Source organism: Pogoniulus pusillus, chromosome 32, assembly GCF_015220805.1.
Source record: "Pogoniulus pusillus isolate bPogPus1 chromosome 32, bPogPus1.pri, whole genome shotgun sequence".
NCBI classification, from domain to species: Eukaryota; Metazoa; Chordata; class Aves; order Piciformes; family Lybiidae; genus Pogoniulus; species Pogoniulus pusillus.
Genome location: NC_087295.1, coordinates 5227045 through 5247146, shown reverse-complemented (window position 1 = coordinate 5247146; position 20102 = coordinate 5227045). Strand labels below are relative to the sequence as shown.

The 20102-nt window shown below is 43.5% G+C and overlaps 1 protein-coding gene across 1 annotated transcript in view; it reads right to left on the bottom strand.

The window, feature by feature from the left end:
* Positions 1-665: 665 nt before the first annotated feature.
* The window catches only part of SUSD5 (sushi domain containing 5), a 45114-nt gene continuing 25677 nt past the window's right edge, over positions 666-20102 (bottom strand). Inside the window, exons 4-5 of the mRNA XM_064169824.1 lie at positions 12025-12213; positions 666-1942 (exon numbers count right to left, since the gene is read on the bottom strand). Of these exons, the coding sequence (XP_064025894.1) occupies positions 666-1942; positions 12025-12213 (1466 nt within the window). The remainder of the gene's footprint in view (positions 1943-12024; positions 12214-20102) is intronic.

Below are 20102 nucleotides of genomic sequence, written 5' to 3'. Positions count from 1 at the left end.
AGCAGTACTGTCCATTAAAGTATGGTTGCAAAGAGTTTTTCTTTGTAAGATATGTCAGGTTATCATTGGTTATGGTAGTTTATCCTGGCCAGCTTGGGCAGGTTCATAAAAAAAAGGAACAAACACCAAATGTGTGGTTGCTCCAAACAACATCCTTCTCCCTTCCTTCCTTTTCCTTCCTTCCTTCCTTCCTTCCTTCCTTCCTTCCTTCCTTCCTTCCTTCCTTCCTTCCTTCCTTCCTTCCTTCCGTCCTTCCTTCTTTTCTACTGAGAGCAGAGGAGGGAAGGCCTGTCCAGCCCTGCCATTACATTATAACCAGGTAACACAGAAATTAATCAATTAATTTATTATTAAAAGGAGCGCAATGGAAAAGCAGAACAAATGTAGATGTCCTACCAAGCAGACTGTGTCCTGCTGATGTCTCCGAAAGACCCTTTGTGATAAAACCATGCAGATTCCTTAGCTTTGAAAGGCTGAATATGCTAAACTGCATTTTAAAAAGGATGAAATCTTTCCTGTCATCTATGTTCTTTTAGCATTCTTTTCTTCTTCTTCTTCTTCTGCTTTCTGCACTGCTGGATTTTAGCATCCATGAGTCATATGATCCTCCTAGCATCAATATAGTTTTCCTCTAATTTCCAGCACCTCTGCCAGCAGATCCCCAGTTAGACTTTCTGCATTTCAATGTGCTGGTGGTGGTAGTGGTGGTAGCAATGATGTCTGGGCTGACACCTTCCATTTAGTTTATAGACAGAATTTTTCTGCTGCCGTTTTCTGAAAAACCACACAGCCAGAACAGCTGCAACCAGTAACAAGCAGAGAAGAATCACAATTACTGCTATGATAGCACCTTTACTGGACTTGGGACAATCCTCTCCTTCACAAGGCTCAGAGGTGGGGATGGGCTTTTCTCCAAGGCCCTGAGTGAGATTTTCTTGCTCATCTAACTCCTGGGTTGCTGTGTCAGTGACAACACCTGAATCTGCTGCAGTGGTTGCTACTTGTGCGGGGTAGGCAGTTGTTTCTCTTGGTTCTGCAAAGGGAGTGTGATCGAAGGGGGTGACCATCACAGAGATTTCTGGCACGGATGTTTTTAAGCTGGTTATGTCAAACAGCATCGTCGTACTGGGCTCCTGAGTCCCAGTTTCCAGGGATGTAGTTGAGTGGTCCCAATCAGCATCGTCGTAACTTCTGCTCACGCTTAAGTTCTCCCAACCACTGACTGACATAAGGGGTGCCAGTGTCTCTTTGTCCCCTTCACCATCTGTCCCCGTTGTTGCTGCCACAATCTGTGTTAAACCTTCCTCTGGAGCTGGACTACCGTTGCCTGATTTTCTCACTTCAACATGATTGGGTTGGTCAGTTGTGAGGATGATGTCATCTTCTACTCCCATCGAGCCATCAACTTTATCCCCCTCCTCTTCATCCCCCTCTACCACTTCTTGTGTTACTGGATAGCCATCTAGCCATGACTCATCAGTAATGGCACCTGCATCTGCCTCTGCCTTTGAATTGTTATTGGTGAGAACAGGTCCAATGGGGAAATCCTCACTGTCATAAAACATTTTGGCACCAGGTTCATTATAGGCTGTCTTCCCGCCAATGTGGTTATCACCTTCAGCAAACTGTACTTTAGTGGAATCATCTGTCTCTGATTCAGGTGCACCGAAAGCCTCTGATGGGAACCAAAACAAGTTTTTTTGACTTAGGAGGGACACAGGGGACTCAGTTGGAGCCTTGCTTCCTTTTTCAGAAGTATCTGTGTTCAGAGTAACACCTCTGGTATTTCCAGTTCTTCTTTCCTTTGAGCTTTTACTGAAGGAGAGCTGTTCTTGTCCCTGCACAATTTCCTCTTTGCCATTGATACGTTCATTTTCAACAACAGGTATTGATCTGTCATCAGGGAAGTTATCTTCATAGTCAATGTGTGCCTCAGTTTCATCTAGGAACATAAAACAAAATAATACAAAAAAAGCATTTAATTTCTCCAGAAAAGCACTGGGCTTAGTTGTTAATAGAAGCCAAGGAAGTTGAAACAAGGAGTGACTTTTAGGTAGTATTGCTTTAGTCAGTGTTGCTTTCTTGGAGAAGGAATGGTCCACCATAAGCTGGTAGTCAGAATCAAGTTTTTAAAACAAATCAAGACAGGTGTCAAAGCTAACTGCTAATATCTTATCTTTCCAGATTTAAAACTGTACATAAATAACTTAGAGTCTGCAGTTACAGGGCTTCCTTCAATTGCTTTTTGTCTTCTCCAACCTTCTCTCTCCCTAACATGACTCTTTTTGCCAGACTTGAGGAAAAAAAATCAAGCAGAAATGAGCGTGGAGAGGAATGTGTAGAAAAAAGTAATCAATTCCTAACTGGACTTTAAAAACCCCCAAACTCTCTTAAGTTTTACAGCAGCCTCATCTCTTTTGAGGCAGCTGATTCTAAAGGATCATGCTTAGGTCCTTATGTTCAATTTTTCATCCTTGTACTACTTTCCATTAATAGTGTCGGGGTTGCAGTGATACAACCCCTGGGGCCAAGTGATCTGAATGCTATTTCTCACCCCATAAGAGGTCTTCAGAGCTGCACAAGGAAGACCACCACCAAAATGAACACTGAGTTCTGTTCACCTTCGTCTGAACAAAACAAGATGCACTCACGACTGCGACGATAGGAAACTCCAACACATAAAGCCTAACACTTAAGTATCTACCTGTAGCGCCTAAGTATCCATCTGAAATCAGCTCTCGGGCTTGCAGTTTTAAGAAGCTAAATGTTGCTCAAAAGAAAAGGAGAAAAAAAATAACCAAAACCCAATAAAAGAATAATTGAGTGCCACAGAGGGGCAGTTTCATCAAAAAGTGTGCATTTGATTTAGAACTACTCCCCATGCCTCAACAGACCTACCAGTCATAGTGAAACAGGCCTGACTCCAAGCATAAAACTCAATGTTTGAACTTGAGGGCTATAATGCATTGTAATTTATATTTCTTCCACTCTTCTAAGGCCTTAGCTCAATGAAGAATTTTCCAAACTAGACAGGGTGGTTGATTTTTGGCTCACACAGGTTTTAGCCCATAGAAAGTTGATGTAATTGCTGAGATTTATGCTGGCATTAAAAGTCCTAGAAAATAGTGCCTTAGGATATGGAAACTGAATTGTGGTGAGAATTTTTTTCTTTTTAAGAGAGTGCTCAGTCTTTCATGAAGATAGTGAAGTGACAGACCTGGCATGACACAGGAAACAAAAATTAATAGAAGCTGTAGTACACATCAATGTATCCATAGGGCCTTATCTTTTTTTAGCCTTTTTTACACTCAACCAACTTTGAACCACATTTTCATCTGGGGCCCACCTCAATTTCTGAATGAGTCACATTCTCCTTGGAGACTGCTTCCCAGACTTCTGGCAGAGCCAAATTTGGTCTGCTCTTAAGAAAGATTAGAAATATTGTCAAACCAGTCTGACAAAAAAAAAATACTCAATGATGACTCCAGCTCACACCAGCTTGCTTTTTGCCAGAACAGCTTAAGCCAGGTGCCAGAACAGAATGACTATTAGCAGAAGGTATTTTTCTTGGACTAGCATCTAGGTCTACCAGAAACCAAAGGAGTTGTGCTGAGGAAACCAAAATGTGTGACACAGCCTCTGTGAGTGCTATCAAGCTGGAGACCTGGATGGTCTGAGCAGGTCCTCCCATTTCATAGCACAGGCACGGGGTGAAACCCGCACGTGATAACAGCAGTGCCAACAACAGACCTCTCTCCCTCCTGGTCCCAGGTGTCCTCATCTGCTCATGTAATCCTCTAGATCCTCTCCATCCTCTTCTTTGCAGCAGAAAAAGCTTCTGTCTGCTGCAAAGGTAATCTAGCAGACAGGGGGATCTAGCTCTCAGAGTGAAAAGCTTCCCAGTAGGACTCTCACTTTTCTAACTAAACCCAAAATCTTTATCATCAGTATTTCAGACTTTTGTTAATGACTAGTGGGTACCTCTGGATACCACAGCATTTTAGCAACATATTTATGAAGCTCTGTGTGGCACTGACCATCACTCTGTAGCTCCTAAAATAGCCACCAAATGCTGGTATCCCTTTGCCCCTTGTCTCACTTTCACTAAAGAATTTTTTCCACCTCTTTGCACAGCAATGCTGCTTGAAGCCATTTGGTCCTCTTACCATCCAGACTCCTGCTAAAAGCTATTATCTGCAGTGCCTGCTTCACTAAAGTCCAGAGTCTCTCAGGACTGCCTGCAGGTATCTGTTAGATATGTATGAACTTGAACATCATAGATTTATAGAATTATTTCTGTTGGAAAAGACTACTAAAATCATTGAGTCCAACCTCACTCCACCATGGACATTAAACATGTCCCAAGTGCTTATGGCTACACCTTTTCTTTTACACCTCCACCACTTCCCTGGGCAGCCTGCTCCAATGCCTTGACCACTCCTTCAGTAAAGAAATTTTTCCTGATATTCAGCCTAGGCCTCCCCTGGGAGAATTGGAGATTTTAATGTATCATAATGTGAGAGTTCACCATTTGCCAGCTGTGAAGGCAATTGTTTTCTTTTCTGAGATGAGTCACCGTGCCAGTCACTTCACCTGTATGTCTCCTCCTCTATTTTCACTTACTTTTCAGATTACAGAGGATGAAACATTTCGTTTTACATTATGGTCTTCTAGTGCCTGCACACATGTCATAGAATGGTTTAGGTTGGAAGGGACCTCAAAGCTCATCCAGTTCCAACCCCCTGCCATAGGCAGGGACACCTCCACATTCATATGTTTGTGTGGTTTCCTCCAGGCCTCTTCTTTGTAAGGAATATGAATGGGCAGGGATATTCTTATTGACCAGTATGGATCATGGGGGAATGCTTAACTGTACCAATATGGTTTTTACAGGATTTGAAGCTCTTGCCCTGTAGTAGCTCTCCTGCCATGTACTTTCAGCCCTTTAAAAGAAAGTCCTGTGGAAGCACATCAGCAACAAGCACACGTCCTAGGAAAAAGTGTGCCCTCAGTCTATCAGAACATGTTAAGGGTTTGTTGATTCATCAATCAAGTCTCCATCAAACCTACTGTCTTTGGGCCTGATCCTGCCTGTACAGAAATGAATTGCTGCTTTCTTAATGCTCAGCTGAGGAAAGAAAAAGCCCATTGTAGTCTGAAGAGAGCCTGAGTATGGAGCTCATTATACACTGCTTGTCACCACATAAGGGAGTCTTGTTCCTTCTGACAATCAGATTGTAGCCCAAGTTGTAAAGCTGCTGTAACATATTTTCATATGCAACCTCCCATATTTGTATAGTTTATAGCAAAGAGCAAAGACTATCAACATAACTAATGTTAGTTTATGAGATGCCAGAATGAAAGCAACTATTGAGCTCTCTAATCATCAAAGGAAATACAGACCCCCTTATTCCAAAGCTTTGATTTATATGATCCTGAATTGACTTACACAGCAGTAATATTCTGTTCTTTCTTTTGGGCCTCAGACCTTCAAACAGGGCTTGGACTCAGGGAGTTTGTGTTGCCATGACAATCTTTTGGGCTTCATTTTCCAGGAAGAGATTGCACAACTTTTGCACTCCTTTTTTCTCACCTCCCCAGTGCTTTCCTGAGCTTTCCAGCCCCCTGAATTTTAGTCTCAGCATTGAAGAATGGTAACAAATGTAGATTCAGCTCCGCCTCTTATCTAAATAGTTGTAACCTTTATTAATGCACGTTTTCAAACCAGCTGGTGTAAAAGTGATTGCATCTTCCTTCCTATTCAGACAGGTCTGGTTTTAAGAAGAGCCAGCAGTGAAAGTAATTAGTCCAAGACCAAGATCTTCCTATATTTGGTCATTGGTACATTTTACCTCTACCTCCAAGCTTTGATTCCTTGTCTGAAGGATTAGTGAGGCTGTAATGAGCATTTTGAAGCAACAGATGCTGAAATGGCATACTACCAGAGATTTGAAACTCAATTAAAAGGTAAAATCCTTTTTGTTTAGCCTTGTCTTTTCTGGGAAGCATCCAGTCCTAAAGAGCTTTCATCTTCCACAACTTTTGATCCTAACGTTAAAACAATGATCAAACACAGAGAGAAGCAAACCCAAAGAGCATCATTTTCCACAGTATAAGATCAGCTTAATTTTTCTTCTAGATAGCATATTGGCATCCAAGCTCTATTTTGAGTGTTGCTATTCTGGACAGCCATAAAGTGCACTGCATATTTTGTGGATGTATTTTTGGAGTACAGGAAATTGAAACTCGATTCTGTGTAGACCATCATCATAAACAGTTACACTGTACAGAAACATCTTTATTCAAAGGATCTTAAAGGTATTGCAGGAAACATTAACAAGCCAGCATCTGTCTTAAAGAGAGGGAAGGGAAAGAACTTGTAGACCTTTTGCAGCATTTGCCTAAGGTCAGTCAGATTTGTGAACTATAGCACCAGGAAGAATTATCCATTTGATTTGGATCAGGCGCTGAACACATTTATCTCAAATCAGCCAGGTAGAAGTTGTGTAGCTACAAGAAGGAGGAGGGTTGTTACTATATGAGAAAGCTTGCTAATATAAATATAGCCCATCACAATTTTTTAAGCTAATTCAATTTGGCAGAATCAGTTCATGCCAGATCGATACTTTATGTTCATCTAATACAACTGCTCAGTGACAGACGTGCAAAGAGAACCAGAGTTTGTCATAACAATTGTTTTGACAAGCCAGGGACATATTTTGCTGCTGGTTTTATTTGTTTGCCACAAGTCTCCCTTTGCACTCTCAGAAGAAAAAAACTCAAACCATTCCCAAGTAAGATCAAAAGCCAGAAACATTCTCTTTTACTCTTCCCATTAAAAAAATCAAAGCAGCAGAATTGAATGGTTCTGGCTAGTCATCCTTACAGACCACATGAATGTGAATCAGTACTATTCTTGACAACTCAGAAAGCAAACTTTGGAGTAATGAGAACAGCTAAACCAGGCAAAAGAGACCAAGAAATGCAGGCAAAGCTTTCAGAGGGGGTCAAAGTTATCCCAATCCTCTTTACACTGAAATCAGAAGTATGGTCTCCCATGTGGAAAAAGCCTAGCTCTGAACACACTTAGGCAAATACCCAAGTGCTGACACTGCAGAGATTCTTTCGATGTGCAGAAGATATGACTCCCCTGCTGCAAGCTTATAGTTGGAAAAAACCCAATGCAGCCAAGGGAAAAGGATAAATAGATTGAATTCTTTCAAGCTACTTTTAGGGCACAGATGACCCCACCTGGAGGACTGCATCGAGTTCTGGAGCCCCTATTACAAGAGGAATACGGATGTGGTGGAAGGTGTCCAGAGAAGGGCCACGAGGGGCTGGAACACCTCTGCTATGAGGAGAGACTGAGGGAGTTGGGCTGTTCAGTCAGGAGAGGAGAAGGTTCCAAAGTCAGGGTTGGAAGGGACCACAAGGATCAACTAGTTCCAACGCCCCTGCCATGCCCAGGGACACCCTACTCTAGATCAGACTGGCCAGAGCCTCATCCAGCCTGGCCTTAAACACCTCCAGGGACAGGGCTTCAACCACCTCCCTGGCAACCCATTCCAGGCTCTCACCACTCTCCTGCTGAACAACTTCCTCCTCACGTCCAGCCTGAACCTCCCCACCTCCAGCTTTGCTCCATTCCCCCTTGTCCTGTCACACCCTGATATACTGAAAAGTCCCTCCTTAGCTTTTTTGTAGGCCCTGCCTGGAGAAGACTGAGAAAGGATTTAATAAATGTTTATAACTATCTGAGGGCTGGAGGTCATGGGGCAGGGGACAGGCTCTGCTCACTTGTTCCCTGGGATAGGACAAGGAGCAATGGATGGAAGCTGCAGCACAGGAGGTTCCACCTCAACACAAGGAGGAGCTTCTTGACTGCAGGGGTCCAGGAGCACTGGAACAGGCTCCCCAGAGAGGCTGTGGAGTCTCCTTCTCTGGAGACTTTCAAGGCCTGTCTGGATGTGTTCCTGTGTGACCTGAGCTAGATTGTATGGTCCTGCTCTGGCAGGGGTGTTGGACTCGATGATCCTGTGCTCCTGTGTGATCCTGTGACTTGCCTCTTGTCCTGTAGACAGTGCAGTATGTAGAAACTGGCCTTTTATCTTTCAATGCTGTGATCTGAGTGTTCTCCTCATGGTCCAATGATGGTTTAAAGGTGTTGGGACCACTTTGCATTTCCAGTTGCTTACCCAGCAGGGATGCAGAACAAGGGAACCATATGATCTTACAAGCCTCTAACCATAGCACTTCCATTGAAGTGGCTTCACAACCATCTTTCCTCTGACAACAGCCAGCAGCACACCCTCTGCCAACAGGGATACCAATACTTTGTTAAATCTTGTCTTTAACCTTCGTGGTAGGGAAGCTACTCTCTTGCCTCAAAGCACTTAAAAATGGTTTGTGTGCTGACTTATGGAGTTCTTAATTGGTAGTTAATTGTCCTTTCTCCTATAGCCCCCTAAACACCTGGCAACTGTAGATCAGTTTCTTTAAGTAAATTCCCCTGGGTTTGGGTTACTTTTCACCAATGTCTTACTTCAAAAAAAAAAAAAAAAGAACCTCCCTATCACAGATTTCAATCTCCTTTCTTAAAGGACTGTGATCAGGAGGACTGAATATTTAATCACTACTTGAAGACGTATCTTAGTTTCTATCCCAGGTCCTCAAAGTATTTGGAAAACGTTAATCAAAGGAAGCTCCTCAGCATGAAGTCTACACCTGAATCATGTAGAAAATCATAATCCACACTATTACATCTGCTCCCAAGTCCTAGTGTTGATGTTTGTGATTTTACAGCCACACTTTCCTATTTCTTGTAAAAATATTTTTCTCTCCCCTGCTGCTGTGTGAAAGACTCCAGGAAAACAGGGGAAATTTGACTATTTATCTAGGGAAAACAGCCAGACACACACAACTTAAATGCTCTGTTTTTTTTCTTCCTTACACTCATGTAACACAGTTTTATTTCTCTGTGTGATCAGGTTAGCATTTTCACTAACCTCAGTGAAAGAAAATGAAGCATCAGTTTGGTGTGGATTATAGGAAATTCAGACCCACTGTCTTATTAGATGTAGACACTCATTTTTCCTTCTCTCCTTCCATGTTTCTCTTCCACTCCCTGCAGTATCTCACTTAACTATCTGAACTGCTGAAAGAGTTCTGAAAGATGTTGGAATTTTCTTCTTCTCTTCTCTCCTCTTCCTTCTTCTCTCCTCTCCTGCATTTGGATGATTTTGCATATCTGGTTCCCTGATGCACAGACATTATCTGTTTCTACTAAGAACAGGTTTGACCTTTTCTCAAGATTATTCACTGACTTGTGGTATATATTCATGAGCAAAATTAACTCCAGGTTCAGAAATGGATATTCTAACTCCAGCCCATTGTAGGCAGCTCAACCACCATTCCTTTTCTTTGAATTGATCTGTTTTGCCAGAAATTCTACTCTGACATTACGATCTCTCTAAAAAAGAAACAGATGCCCTAATTGTTCTTAAACATTGAGAAAATTCTGAGCTTCATGCAATGGACAGGATACCATGAGAGAGAGAATGAGAGGGCAGAATTTGTACTGCATCTGCATCTGAACCCATGATACTATTTAGTTTATGTTTAAATAAGGGGAAGAGTAGAACTTTGTTTAACTAACATAAAAAGGTGGAATCTTGAAGGTTTGAGGAGATGCTGTTATTATGTTATTATAATTTATCAGAGCTTTTCCCTTTTATAAAACAATGCCTGACTTCTTGAGTCAAATTATTTGGTAAGAAAATCCACCTTCATTCCTTTTAATGGGGCACTGTTGTGTTTGTAGACAAGGATTTTGAAAGCACAGTGCAAGATAAAGATACCTTTTTATTGAGGTAAATTAGAAATCATTCCCTTTGTAAAAACTTCCCCACCTTACTGCTTAACTCCAACCCAAACTCTATTTCTTCCACTCTGTCACAGACTTCTTTTGTGGCACAGGCAGCTCTCCTAATTTACACAGGTCTTTAATTTTCCTCAGCTGATGAATGGAAGCAGCATTGACCATTTATCGTGGCCAGAAGTTAAAAAGTGCTAAAACAGTTAGCAGGAAAGGGCTAAAAAAAGCTCAGACCAACCAAACTATCTAAAAGCCAGTGGACAAAGTATAGGGCTTATAAGATGGACTGCTATTGCATTACTCATTTTTCATCCTCCCCCTCAAAAGTCTAAGGACACCTAAAGGATTGTCAGCAAAATGCAATCAGAGAGGCTGTGGATTGTCTTCTATGGAGACTTTCAAGGCCTCTCTGCGTGTGTTCCTGTGTGACCTGAGCTAGATCTAATGGTCCTGCTCTGGCAGGGAGGTTGGACTTGATGATCTTTTTGTGTGCCTTCCAACCCCTGACATCTTGTGAATGAAGTGGAAGGAACTGCATATGGCTCTTCTGTGCCATTGAAAGGTATTACTCCTGTCTCCATGTGGCCACAGTACCACCCTGGCATCTTGTCTTCTCTCTAAGAAGGTTGTTCTCTCAGGGAGCTTAGCGTATAGCATCGCATGAAGATGTAACCCTGGTGACCTAGTGGTACTGCCACAGATAGCCTCAGCATGTCTGCAGTAAGGAAAGATGCTATTTGCATGCCTACAAAAAGACACCAGCTTTCCCCTGTGCTTGCTCTGAACTCCCAAAGGCAAGAACAAAGATCAAGTTCTCACTTCAGTAGCCTGCTCTGCAGCAACTCTGTGGCTTCATGTGAAAATAAACAGGGCAGAAGATGTACAAGCCCTGCATTGTACACTCCATCTGGTAAACAATGTCTTTGGCTCACCAAGGCTGCCTGGGCATGGCTTTTGAGCTACCTCTGGTATTTCTTGTAACGTCCTTAGTAATCCCTGTCCTTGAGTACACAGAGTAAGCACACTGAGAAGTTACAAACCTCATCCAGTAACGGAATGAGCACACACAAGATTATAAACACCTGATATCCAGAAAGGGCTGCTATTAAGGATGCAGATGAAGACTCTTTTCAATGGTTATTTTCCACTGATTAAAAACTCTGGTCAATTGGACTAGACCTTAAAAGGTCCCTTCCCACTCAAATTCCCAAATCAATTCCATGATTCTAACAGGAAAAAAAAAAAAAGACTAAAAGAATAATGGAGGAAAAAGAGGAAAGAGTGGAGTGGAGAGTGGAGATCAGGAACAGAATGATAATGTTGGATAAGACTCAAGAAACCCCTTAAATGAGGTTACTGGTTACAGAAAAAAAAATAAACACAGCATAGAATGTTCATGTTAAAACTTTTGCATAGCTGCTTCTACCCAGAAAGAAACTTTATGCACATGTAAGTATGAATAAATTATTCTCTCCTGTGGTTTACTGGAGATGCCTACCAGTAGCACTGCAAAAGCCCTGTTGGGCCAGCTAAGACATTGTAGTCACCAAGAGCTTCACTGTGACTGCACATAGCCTGGAAGCCTGAAACATCTCAGTTGGGCTAATCGTAGAATCATAGAATCAACTAGGTTGGAAGAGACCTCCAAGCTCATCCAGTCCAACCTGGCACCCAGCCCTATCCAGTCAACTAGACCATGGCACTAAGTGCCCTATCCTGTCTTTTCTTGAACACCTCCAGGGATGGTGACCCCACCACCTCCCTGGGCAGCCCATTCCAATGCCAATCACTCTCTGTGAAGAACTTCCTCCTAATATCCAGCCTATAGTTCTGGGCTCCTCAATTCAAGAGAGATGCTGAGGTGCTGGAACATGTCCAGAGAAGGGCAGCAAGGCTGGTGAAGGGCCTGGAACAGAAACCCTATGAGGAGAGGCTGAGGAAGCTGGGGCTGTTTAGCCTAGAGAAGAGGAGGCTCAGGGGTGACCTCATTGCTGTCTACAACTACCTGAAGGGAGGCTGTAGCCAGGTGGGGGTTGGTCTCTTCTCCCAGACAGCCAGCAATAGAACAAGGGGACACAGCCTCAAGTTGTGCAGGGGAATGGGAGGCTGTGACCTCTCAGAGGCATGTCCTGTGTCCTGGGTTAGCTTACCTTTGACACAAGCCTGGACCTGTCCGTACCACTCCCCACAGGAGTCGCAGAGCAGCGTGAATGCTGTCTCCTTGTTGCCCATGATGTACCCCTGGGCACAGACGTAGAGCAGCTCGTCCCCCATTTCAAAGCCAGTGTGGCCATGCAGGATGGTGTGGGGGAAGGAGGGAGGGTCCCCGCAGGGCTTGTCTGAAAGGAGAAAGCAAAGCAGATTGTAGAGATTTTGCAAAGATCTTTAAATGCAGTGCTAAAAGAACCGACCCAAGGGCAAGCTTTCACAGGACTCATGCATCTCATCTGATTCATGCCCTTACCCTTCTTCAGTACTATTTTCAGCTGTAATTGTGAGGGTGTATATTGGCTGTGATGTGATAACTGTGATGTTATTGATGTGCAACAATGATGAATCTGGAGAAGTTTCCACCGAGTCAGCCCAGGACATCAAGCTACAGTTACCTTCCCTGCCTGCTTTTGCAAAGGCTGACAGAGGCTTGGTAGCTTGGGACTGGAAAGCAGAAGCTTGAGTGCAGTCACTTAACTGTAGAAAAGCTTGTGAAATTGTTTAAGAATGGCACTTGAGTGTCTGCTATACTGGAGCAAAAAATCAGAGGCTGAGCAATGACCCAGTTCACATTCACAGAAAGAAAAAATCCAGGTGGACATCAGGAATTTTTCAGACTATGTCTAATCTTTAAGTCTTTCTCAAAATCAAAGTCTTCTTCCCAGACACTCAGATTTCACACTGAATCACAGAGAATCACAGGATGGTGGGGGTTGGAAGGAACCTCTGAGGATCATCTAGTCCAACCTTGCTGCTAAAGCAGGGTCATGTAGGGCAGGCCATACAGGAACATGTCTGGGTAGGTTTTGAAACTCTCTCTGGGCAGCCTGTTCCAGTGCTTTGTCACCCTCAAAATAAAGAAGTTCCCTTTATGTTTAGGAGGAATTTTCTGTTTTCTAGTTATTGCCTGTTGCCCCACTGGACATCATTGGTTCCATATTTTAGGATAGAGACACCCTAAAATAAGTGGTGACTTACCACCACCTAGGGCTGGCATAGTTCTGCTCTCTGTGAGAATCTTAAGGAGATAAATTTACCAGGATATAAAATCTACCAAGATGTTTAATAATATTTCTGCTGACAGCACTAAAAGCCCAGAAACCAAAACTGCTATAAACAATAACAAATTGATCTGCATTTTCTGCTGCACGAAAGAAGCGCTGAAAGGAGGCAGACAGACAACTGCCAACACAGCATAAACTGAATTTTAACTCTCTTTTCCAGGTTATTCAGTGCTCTTCAAGGAGGGTTTACCACACCTTCTTTTTTTTCCAGACTTTTAACAATCCTTTTTTGGCATAAAGATCTCATGGTTACAGAAAAATGAAACAGCAAACAATGCAAAACAAAACCAACCCAAAACAAAACAAAAGCCAAACCAAAAGACACCAAACGTGTAATGCATGACCACGATTTAACCAGGACACCCAATGGACAAAGTGTGCAGTGTTGATGCAAATAAACATTTCTGTATTCTTTCTCAAATCTGGGACTTTTATTTTCCCAGTGGTTCTTAGAGTCCTTATTGGCTGTGGAAGGACAACGTCATTTCTACTCACAGAAGTAACTGAAGAATCAAAATCTGCTTTTTAGTCATGATACAGAACAACCAGGAATTAAGAGGTTAATAGGTAATAGCTCAGGAGCTATAATTATATGGGCAAAGGGTAACTTAGGGCCAAGCCTGTGTTCTGGTATTGATCTCTCCACCAGTTAGACTGGATACAAAAACCCTAATTACTTATTACGGCTCGATTGGATAGGGCTGGGTGCTAGGTTGGATTGGATGATCTTAGAGGTCTCTTCCAACCTGGTTGATCCTATGATTCTGTGATTCTACGATTCTATATTCCTTGGAAAGGCTTTTGTTTGAAAGCTGAAAAAGTGACCTCCAAGACTATGCTCCTCAACATGCAAAAGGAGAAGCATCTTCAGAGAGCACCCTTGCTGTTTGTTAGAGTCTACTTTTGGAACAGCATCAGCACGAAGTCTTCACAAAGCCCATTCCCACGCAGACCAGTTCACATTCAGGGCTTTCAACAGGCAATAGATTTGACAGAAAATCTTTTTTCAGGTTAATTTCTGTGAAAGCTCAGATTTTCCTGGTTTTGCCCCAGGGGCATTCTGCAAGATCTTTGTGAGTCCCAGCTGCAGCTTTTCCCATCATCCACCCGATTCTGTCCCAGGCCTAGGTAGATGCTTGTTTCTTTGGAAATACAATGTGTTTAAGTTGCCAGTTGTTGACCTGCTAGTGAAATGAAAATCCTACACTAAACATCCATGCTCTGTGAAAGTTCTTTTGGATGAGGCTATTAGAAATGGTCTGACAGACCTTGCTAACCACTTCTCAACCAAGGGTGCTGAAAAACATCTGCCACTAATTTAAGGGACACGCTACTGAAGTTAAAGCTTTGAAGGCTATTCTCCATAAGTACACATACATATATACTGTCTAACACCTTCAGAAGTTAGTGGGAGCTGTGCACACACATGCTGACAGAAAAAACAAGCTCTTGAGGCTACACAAAGCTCAGTTTATGTGCAGTCGCATGGAGGCTTGGCATCTGAGGAAGTGAGGAGCAGTTAGCAGCTAATGCCTTTCCTGTGAACTGGTTGGATGAATAGAGACTGATGTGGATGAAAGGAGTAAGAAAATATTTTATTGCCTCACAGCAAGGATACAGAGCCTAGCATTTCATGTGCTTTATTTATCTAGCTACTTCCATCAGTACAAACGGGAGCTGTGTATCTGCTCTGAGGAGAGTATTGATCCCGAGGATGTGTGGGACAACTATATCTCAGAGGGTATTCTTATCTACAAAGCCTTGCTTCTTAATCCTGTGGCCAGAGGAAGCAGAAAGAGTAACATGCACATTAGTTAAATATGGCAAACACATTTAAAAAGCACATTATAACCTTCCAGGAAAGGAGAAAGCTGAAGGGAGCTTTACTGTAAAATTTGGCAACAGATGTGGTAACAAAATTATGAGATCCTGAAGGAGATCTGGCTGATGTGTGGATAGAAAGAAAAATGGGGAGTTTGAAGGTGTTCATGGATGAACATCTGGGGAACTTCTGATGCTCTCATAGGAGACTTTGTAAGGTCATGTCTTCGAGGCAGAGCGTGCTAAGCTACAGCATGGGCATGCACAAGTGAAACCTATGCCCTGCAAAGACATTTGAGTTCCTGTATCCATTTTGCTGCTGTCCTCTCCCGTGTAAGATGTACAGGAATTTTCCAGGTTGCAGCATCTGACAGCTTCTCCTGCTGCTGCAGTCTCAGTTGCTATGACAATTCCTGCTCAGCCTTTTGCCAAACCTGTTCTTTCTGATACGTGTACAGCAGTGACACTGGCACAGCAGCTCAGCAAACTGAGCCACTCTTCAGGACAGGCTTCAGATGTTTGTCTGCAGCTTTTGTACCAGGAGTGGCAAAGCATGGGCTTGTTTGGGACAACAACTTGGGCTCAGTGCTGCCATTCTTGCTGGAAGAGAGAAGGCAGATCTGGGCCATGAAGCGTGACAGAGGGTGTGTTGGCAGCAGCTTGTCATGTAGAGGAACAGTAGTGCTCTTTGTTAAGGCAACCACAGGGACTGCCTAGCACGGTGATGGTTGTAGAGGAGGACTGATCTCCTCCAGTGCTGAACTCTGTCTGGAGCACTGCTTTGCCCCTCACCTATCTTCTCACAAACCAGCATATTTTCCCAGCACTTGCTAAAAAACGAGCCCAATGCCTGCTTCCCAGTACAGCAGCCTGATGAGCTCAAAGCTCAGGCCCCATCCAGCAGATCCCATGCTCTGCCTGCTTGTGTGCAAGATCACATCTCAAACTGGAAACTTATAAGATGTTTCTGGGCATTGTGACTCTTCTTTACTTCGCCACATATTGACAGTGAAGTCAAACACCTAACAGGACTCCATATATTGATAGGTGACCTTCAACAAGCAAGAATGGATTGGGTTACACAGCAAGACAGCACAGTACAGGTATAAAGCAATGCTGAAGTACACAGAACTTCACCTCAGCTGTAATTTGGTACAGACTGTCTCCTGGAGTGAAAATCACCCACACATACACTCAATATAAATGGGTAGAAACCAGGATAGACTCAACATCTGACAGCAGGTTGGGAATAAGTGGCACAGCAAAGATGTACCCATCAAACATAGATGTGTTAGGGTGAGGATTCTGGTTACAGACCCCTTAGAGGCTCAGCAACTATTTTTTTACACGGTGCTGAAGATACCTCTTGCTAATTGAGTTTGCACATTCATGTCTGTTAGGAGTTATGGTCCCTTTAAAAGGGTAACTTTAGCTCCAGACCAGCTGTGGAAAGGAGTTTGTGACAGGTGATTTCTGGCAAAGATGTGACACAAGTCACTATAAGTACACAGAACTCCTTCTCCCCGGTGCAGATTCAAATCATCTTCTTGAACAAGAGGACACAGTCTAAAACTGTGCCAAGGCAGGTTTAGGCTGCATGTTAGGAAGAAGTTCTACACAGAAAGAGTGATTGGCATTGAAATGGGCTGCCCAGGAAGGTGGTGGAGTCACCATCCCTGGAGGTGTTTAAGAGGAGGCTGGATGAGGCACTTAGTGTCATGGTTTAGTTCATTAGAAGGGTTAGGTGACAGGTTGGGCTCAACAATGCTAGAGGTCTTTTCCAACCTGGCTAATTCTGTGATTCTGTGATTCTTGATTTAAATTACAAGCATGCTATCAGCTTGCAAAAGTTTTTTTTGATGTCTTGATGAAACACTACCTACAGAAAGAGAGTCTAACATCAGTGCAAAAACTCCATCAACATAGAAAAGAAGTAAACTGTAGCTTCTACACCACCTGGCAGAATGGAGAATCTACTGAAATCTGATTATCTACAACTGTGGCTTGTAACTGTGTACCATGCTCAGAAATGTGACATAGAATCAACCAGGTTGGAAGAGACCTCCAAGATCATCCAGTCCAACCTAGCACCCAGCCCTGTCTAATCAACTAGACCATGGCACTAAGTGCCTCAGTCAGGCTTTTCTTGAACACCTCCAGGGACAGTGACTCCACCACCTCCCTGGGCAGCCCATTCCAATACCAATCTCTCTGACAGCAACTTCCTAATATCCAGCCTATACCTCCCCTGGCACAACTTGAGACTGTGTCCCCTTGTTCTGTTGCTGGTTGCCTGAAAGAAGAGACCAACCCCATCTGGCTACAGCCTCCCTTTACATAGTTGTAGACAGCAATGAGATCTGCCCTGAGCCTCCTCTTCTCCAGGCTAAACAACCCCAGCTCCTCAGCCTCTCCTCATAGGGTTTGTGTTCCAGGTCCCTCACACTTTGACGTAAAGCATCTCCTGCTACAACTGCCTAATTCAGCAGAGTTTATCCAGAGAGACCACTGGAATTTATAGGATGTCATCTCATCATTAAGAAATTGGAAAATGCAACTCTTAACCCTCAGCCCTGTGAAAGAGCAGTGTGCTTGTTTGTTTTTCTTCTTGGCTGCAAAGAACTTTTCTTTTTGGAGCACAAATAGAGTACAAAGCACCAAAACTCAGTCAGTCACAGCCAATACAAGTGCTGCTTGTAAGCCACCAATGTTAGGACGCCAATACCTCTTTCAACAGGGCTTGTAAGGATTTATTGGTTTAAATGACATCACCAGGTAGCTGGAAATTCACTGCCCTCTCTATGCAAAGCTCTGGAAAAGAAAGCTGTAGCAATAAATAAAGAAAATGTAAAGCTTCATCTCCACAGCAGAGGATGATAAACACAAAGAAACACTTCAAGTCTCACATAAAGCAAATGGCAGTTTGATTGCTCTTGGAAGCTCCATTTAAAACAGTTCCTGTAAAGAACACACTCCTTTTTCAGATTTTTTTCCCCCCCTCTCTCTGTGTTTTAAAAGGCAAATTGAAATATGTACATAAACCATCAAGCCTTAATGGGTATCTGAAGCCAGCAGTTGTGTTTAACAAAGTTTGATTTGCATTTATGCTCTATGCTATTACAGGCTGCTGCCTGTTTAGTTTTTCTATGGTGGCAGCAAATCAAAGCCTTATGGAATAAAGATTGATCTGGTTGCCTGTAAATATCAGCGGGACACCAGCAGAAAAGACACAGTAAAAGCTGGGAGCTATCAAGAAAGAGATCTTTCCTTTGTTGCTTTAAAAAAAAAAGGGGGGGGGGGAATGAAAAAAAAGAAACAGGAAAGGGAAAAGAGATGTTGAGATACTGGAGTGTGTCCAGAGAAGGGCAACAAAGCTGGTGGGGGGCCTGGAGCACAGCCCTGTGAGGAGAGGCTGAGGGAGCTGGGGGTGTGCAGCCTGCAGAAGAGTCGGCCCAGGGCAGAGCTCATTGCTGGCTACAGCTACCTGAAAGGAAGTTGAGTCCATGTAGCTGTGACTTACATGTGCTTAGCTATGGTAGCACACATGGTAGTTTGTTGAGAAAGCTCACCAGGAGCTAATATCAACACTCTTACTGAATTGTTTGAGGTAGCTCAAGTGGCTCAACATGGTACTAGGCTGATCTTTGCCTTGCATTAGAGATAGTGTTGTGAGATGTCCTGGCCTGCCACAGTCTCATTAGGAAGCATCTCCTCCCCTGTAGAGAGCAATTCAAAGCAGGAATGTAAAAGCATCCTGTGGTGAAAACTGCTTCTCTCTGCTGATCACAGTACTGGGAGGCTGAAGTCTGCCTTCATGAGTTCTCCAAAGTCCCTGTGACTCTCACTGAAATTTGAGATTACAAGGACCTATGTCAACATAGGTGCTAGCTGTATGCCAGCAGCTGCGTGCCCTGCCACCTGCTGCTCTGCTGTGCCTTATGAAGGCTCTCCAAACCAAAGCTAACTTCAGACTTGTTTCAGTCTTGCACAGATTCAATTATGTCGGTGCTGAGATGTTGCAGTACTGGAAGGTGTCCACAGGAGGGCGCCAAAGCTGGGGAGGGGCCTGGAGCACAGCCCTGTGAGGAGAGGCTGAGGGAGCTGGGGCTGTGCAGCCTGCAGCAGAGGAGGCTCAGGGCAGAGCTCATTGCTGGCTACAACTACCTGAAGGGAGGCTGTAGCCAGGTGGGGTTGGGCTCTTCTGCCAGGCAGCCAGCAACAGAACAAGGGGACACAGTCTCAAGTTGTGCCAGGGGAGGTCTAGGCTGGATGTTAGGAGGAAGTTCTTCACAAAGAGATTTACCATTGGAATGGGCTGCCCAGGACAGTGATGGAGTCGCCATCCCTGAAAGTGTTGAAGCAAAGCCTTGCTGAGGCACTTAGTGCCATGGTCTAGTTGATTGGATAGGTCTGGGTGCCAGGTTGGACTGGATGATCTTGGAGGTCTCATCCAAGCTGGTTGAGTCTATGATTCTCTGATTAGATATGTGTAAGGAATTGAATAGTGTGTGGTCTTGCAGAAAATACAAGACTGATAGGAAAAACTGCAGGTTTCTGTTTTTCTTGCTTCATCTCTTTCAGACTTTGAGGCATTTTCTTATGAGCTTTGATAGAGAATAAATGCACACTCTGTGGGCCAGCTCTGACTTAATGTGTGACACTCTATTTTCAGAAAAGGCAGAATCAGAATCTAATATATTTTTAGGTAATTTTTGGCACTTGGGGCTAAGGAAGAAACTCTCTGATCTCAGCAGCTCCAAAGCTGGTGGTTCAGAGCTGTCTTCTGACTCTAATGGCTGCATAAAACATTTGTTTACAAGAGACTGAGAAGGCACATTTCTCTGTACTGCAAAACCTGCAGCTATACTCACAGCATTCATAAAACATCACAGCTACAGCTTTCCCTGTCAGACAGAACTCTTAGTACTGATGCCCTGCAAAGCACAACTCTTAGTATCAAATATTGCTGTAATTCCTCTGTGTATGCAGAACAAAATCTCTTTCGGAAGCACAGAGAGAAAAACTGTCTCACTCTTTAGGAGTTTTATTTGTACAGAGCTAATCCTCCTCCTATACTCAGAGCTCTTGCCTAGCCTCCAGCCACTGGTGAGGTGTGCTGAGGTGTGTGCTGG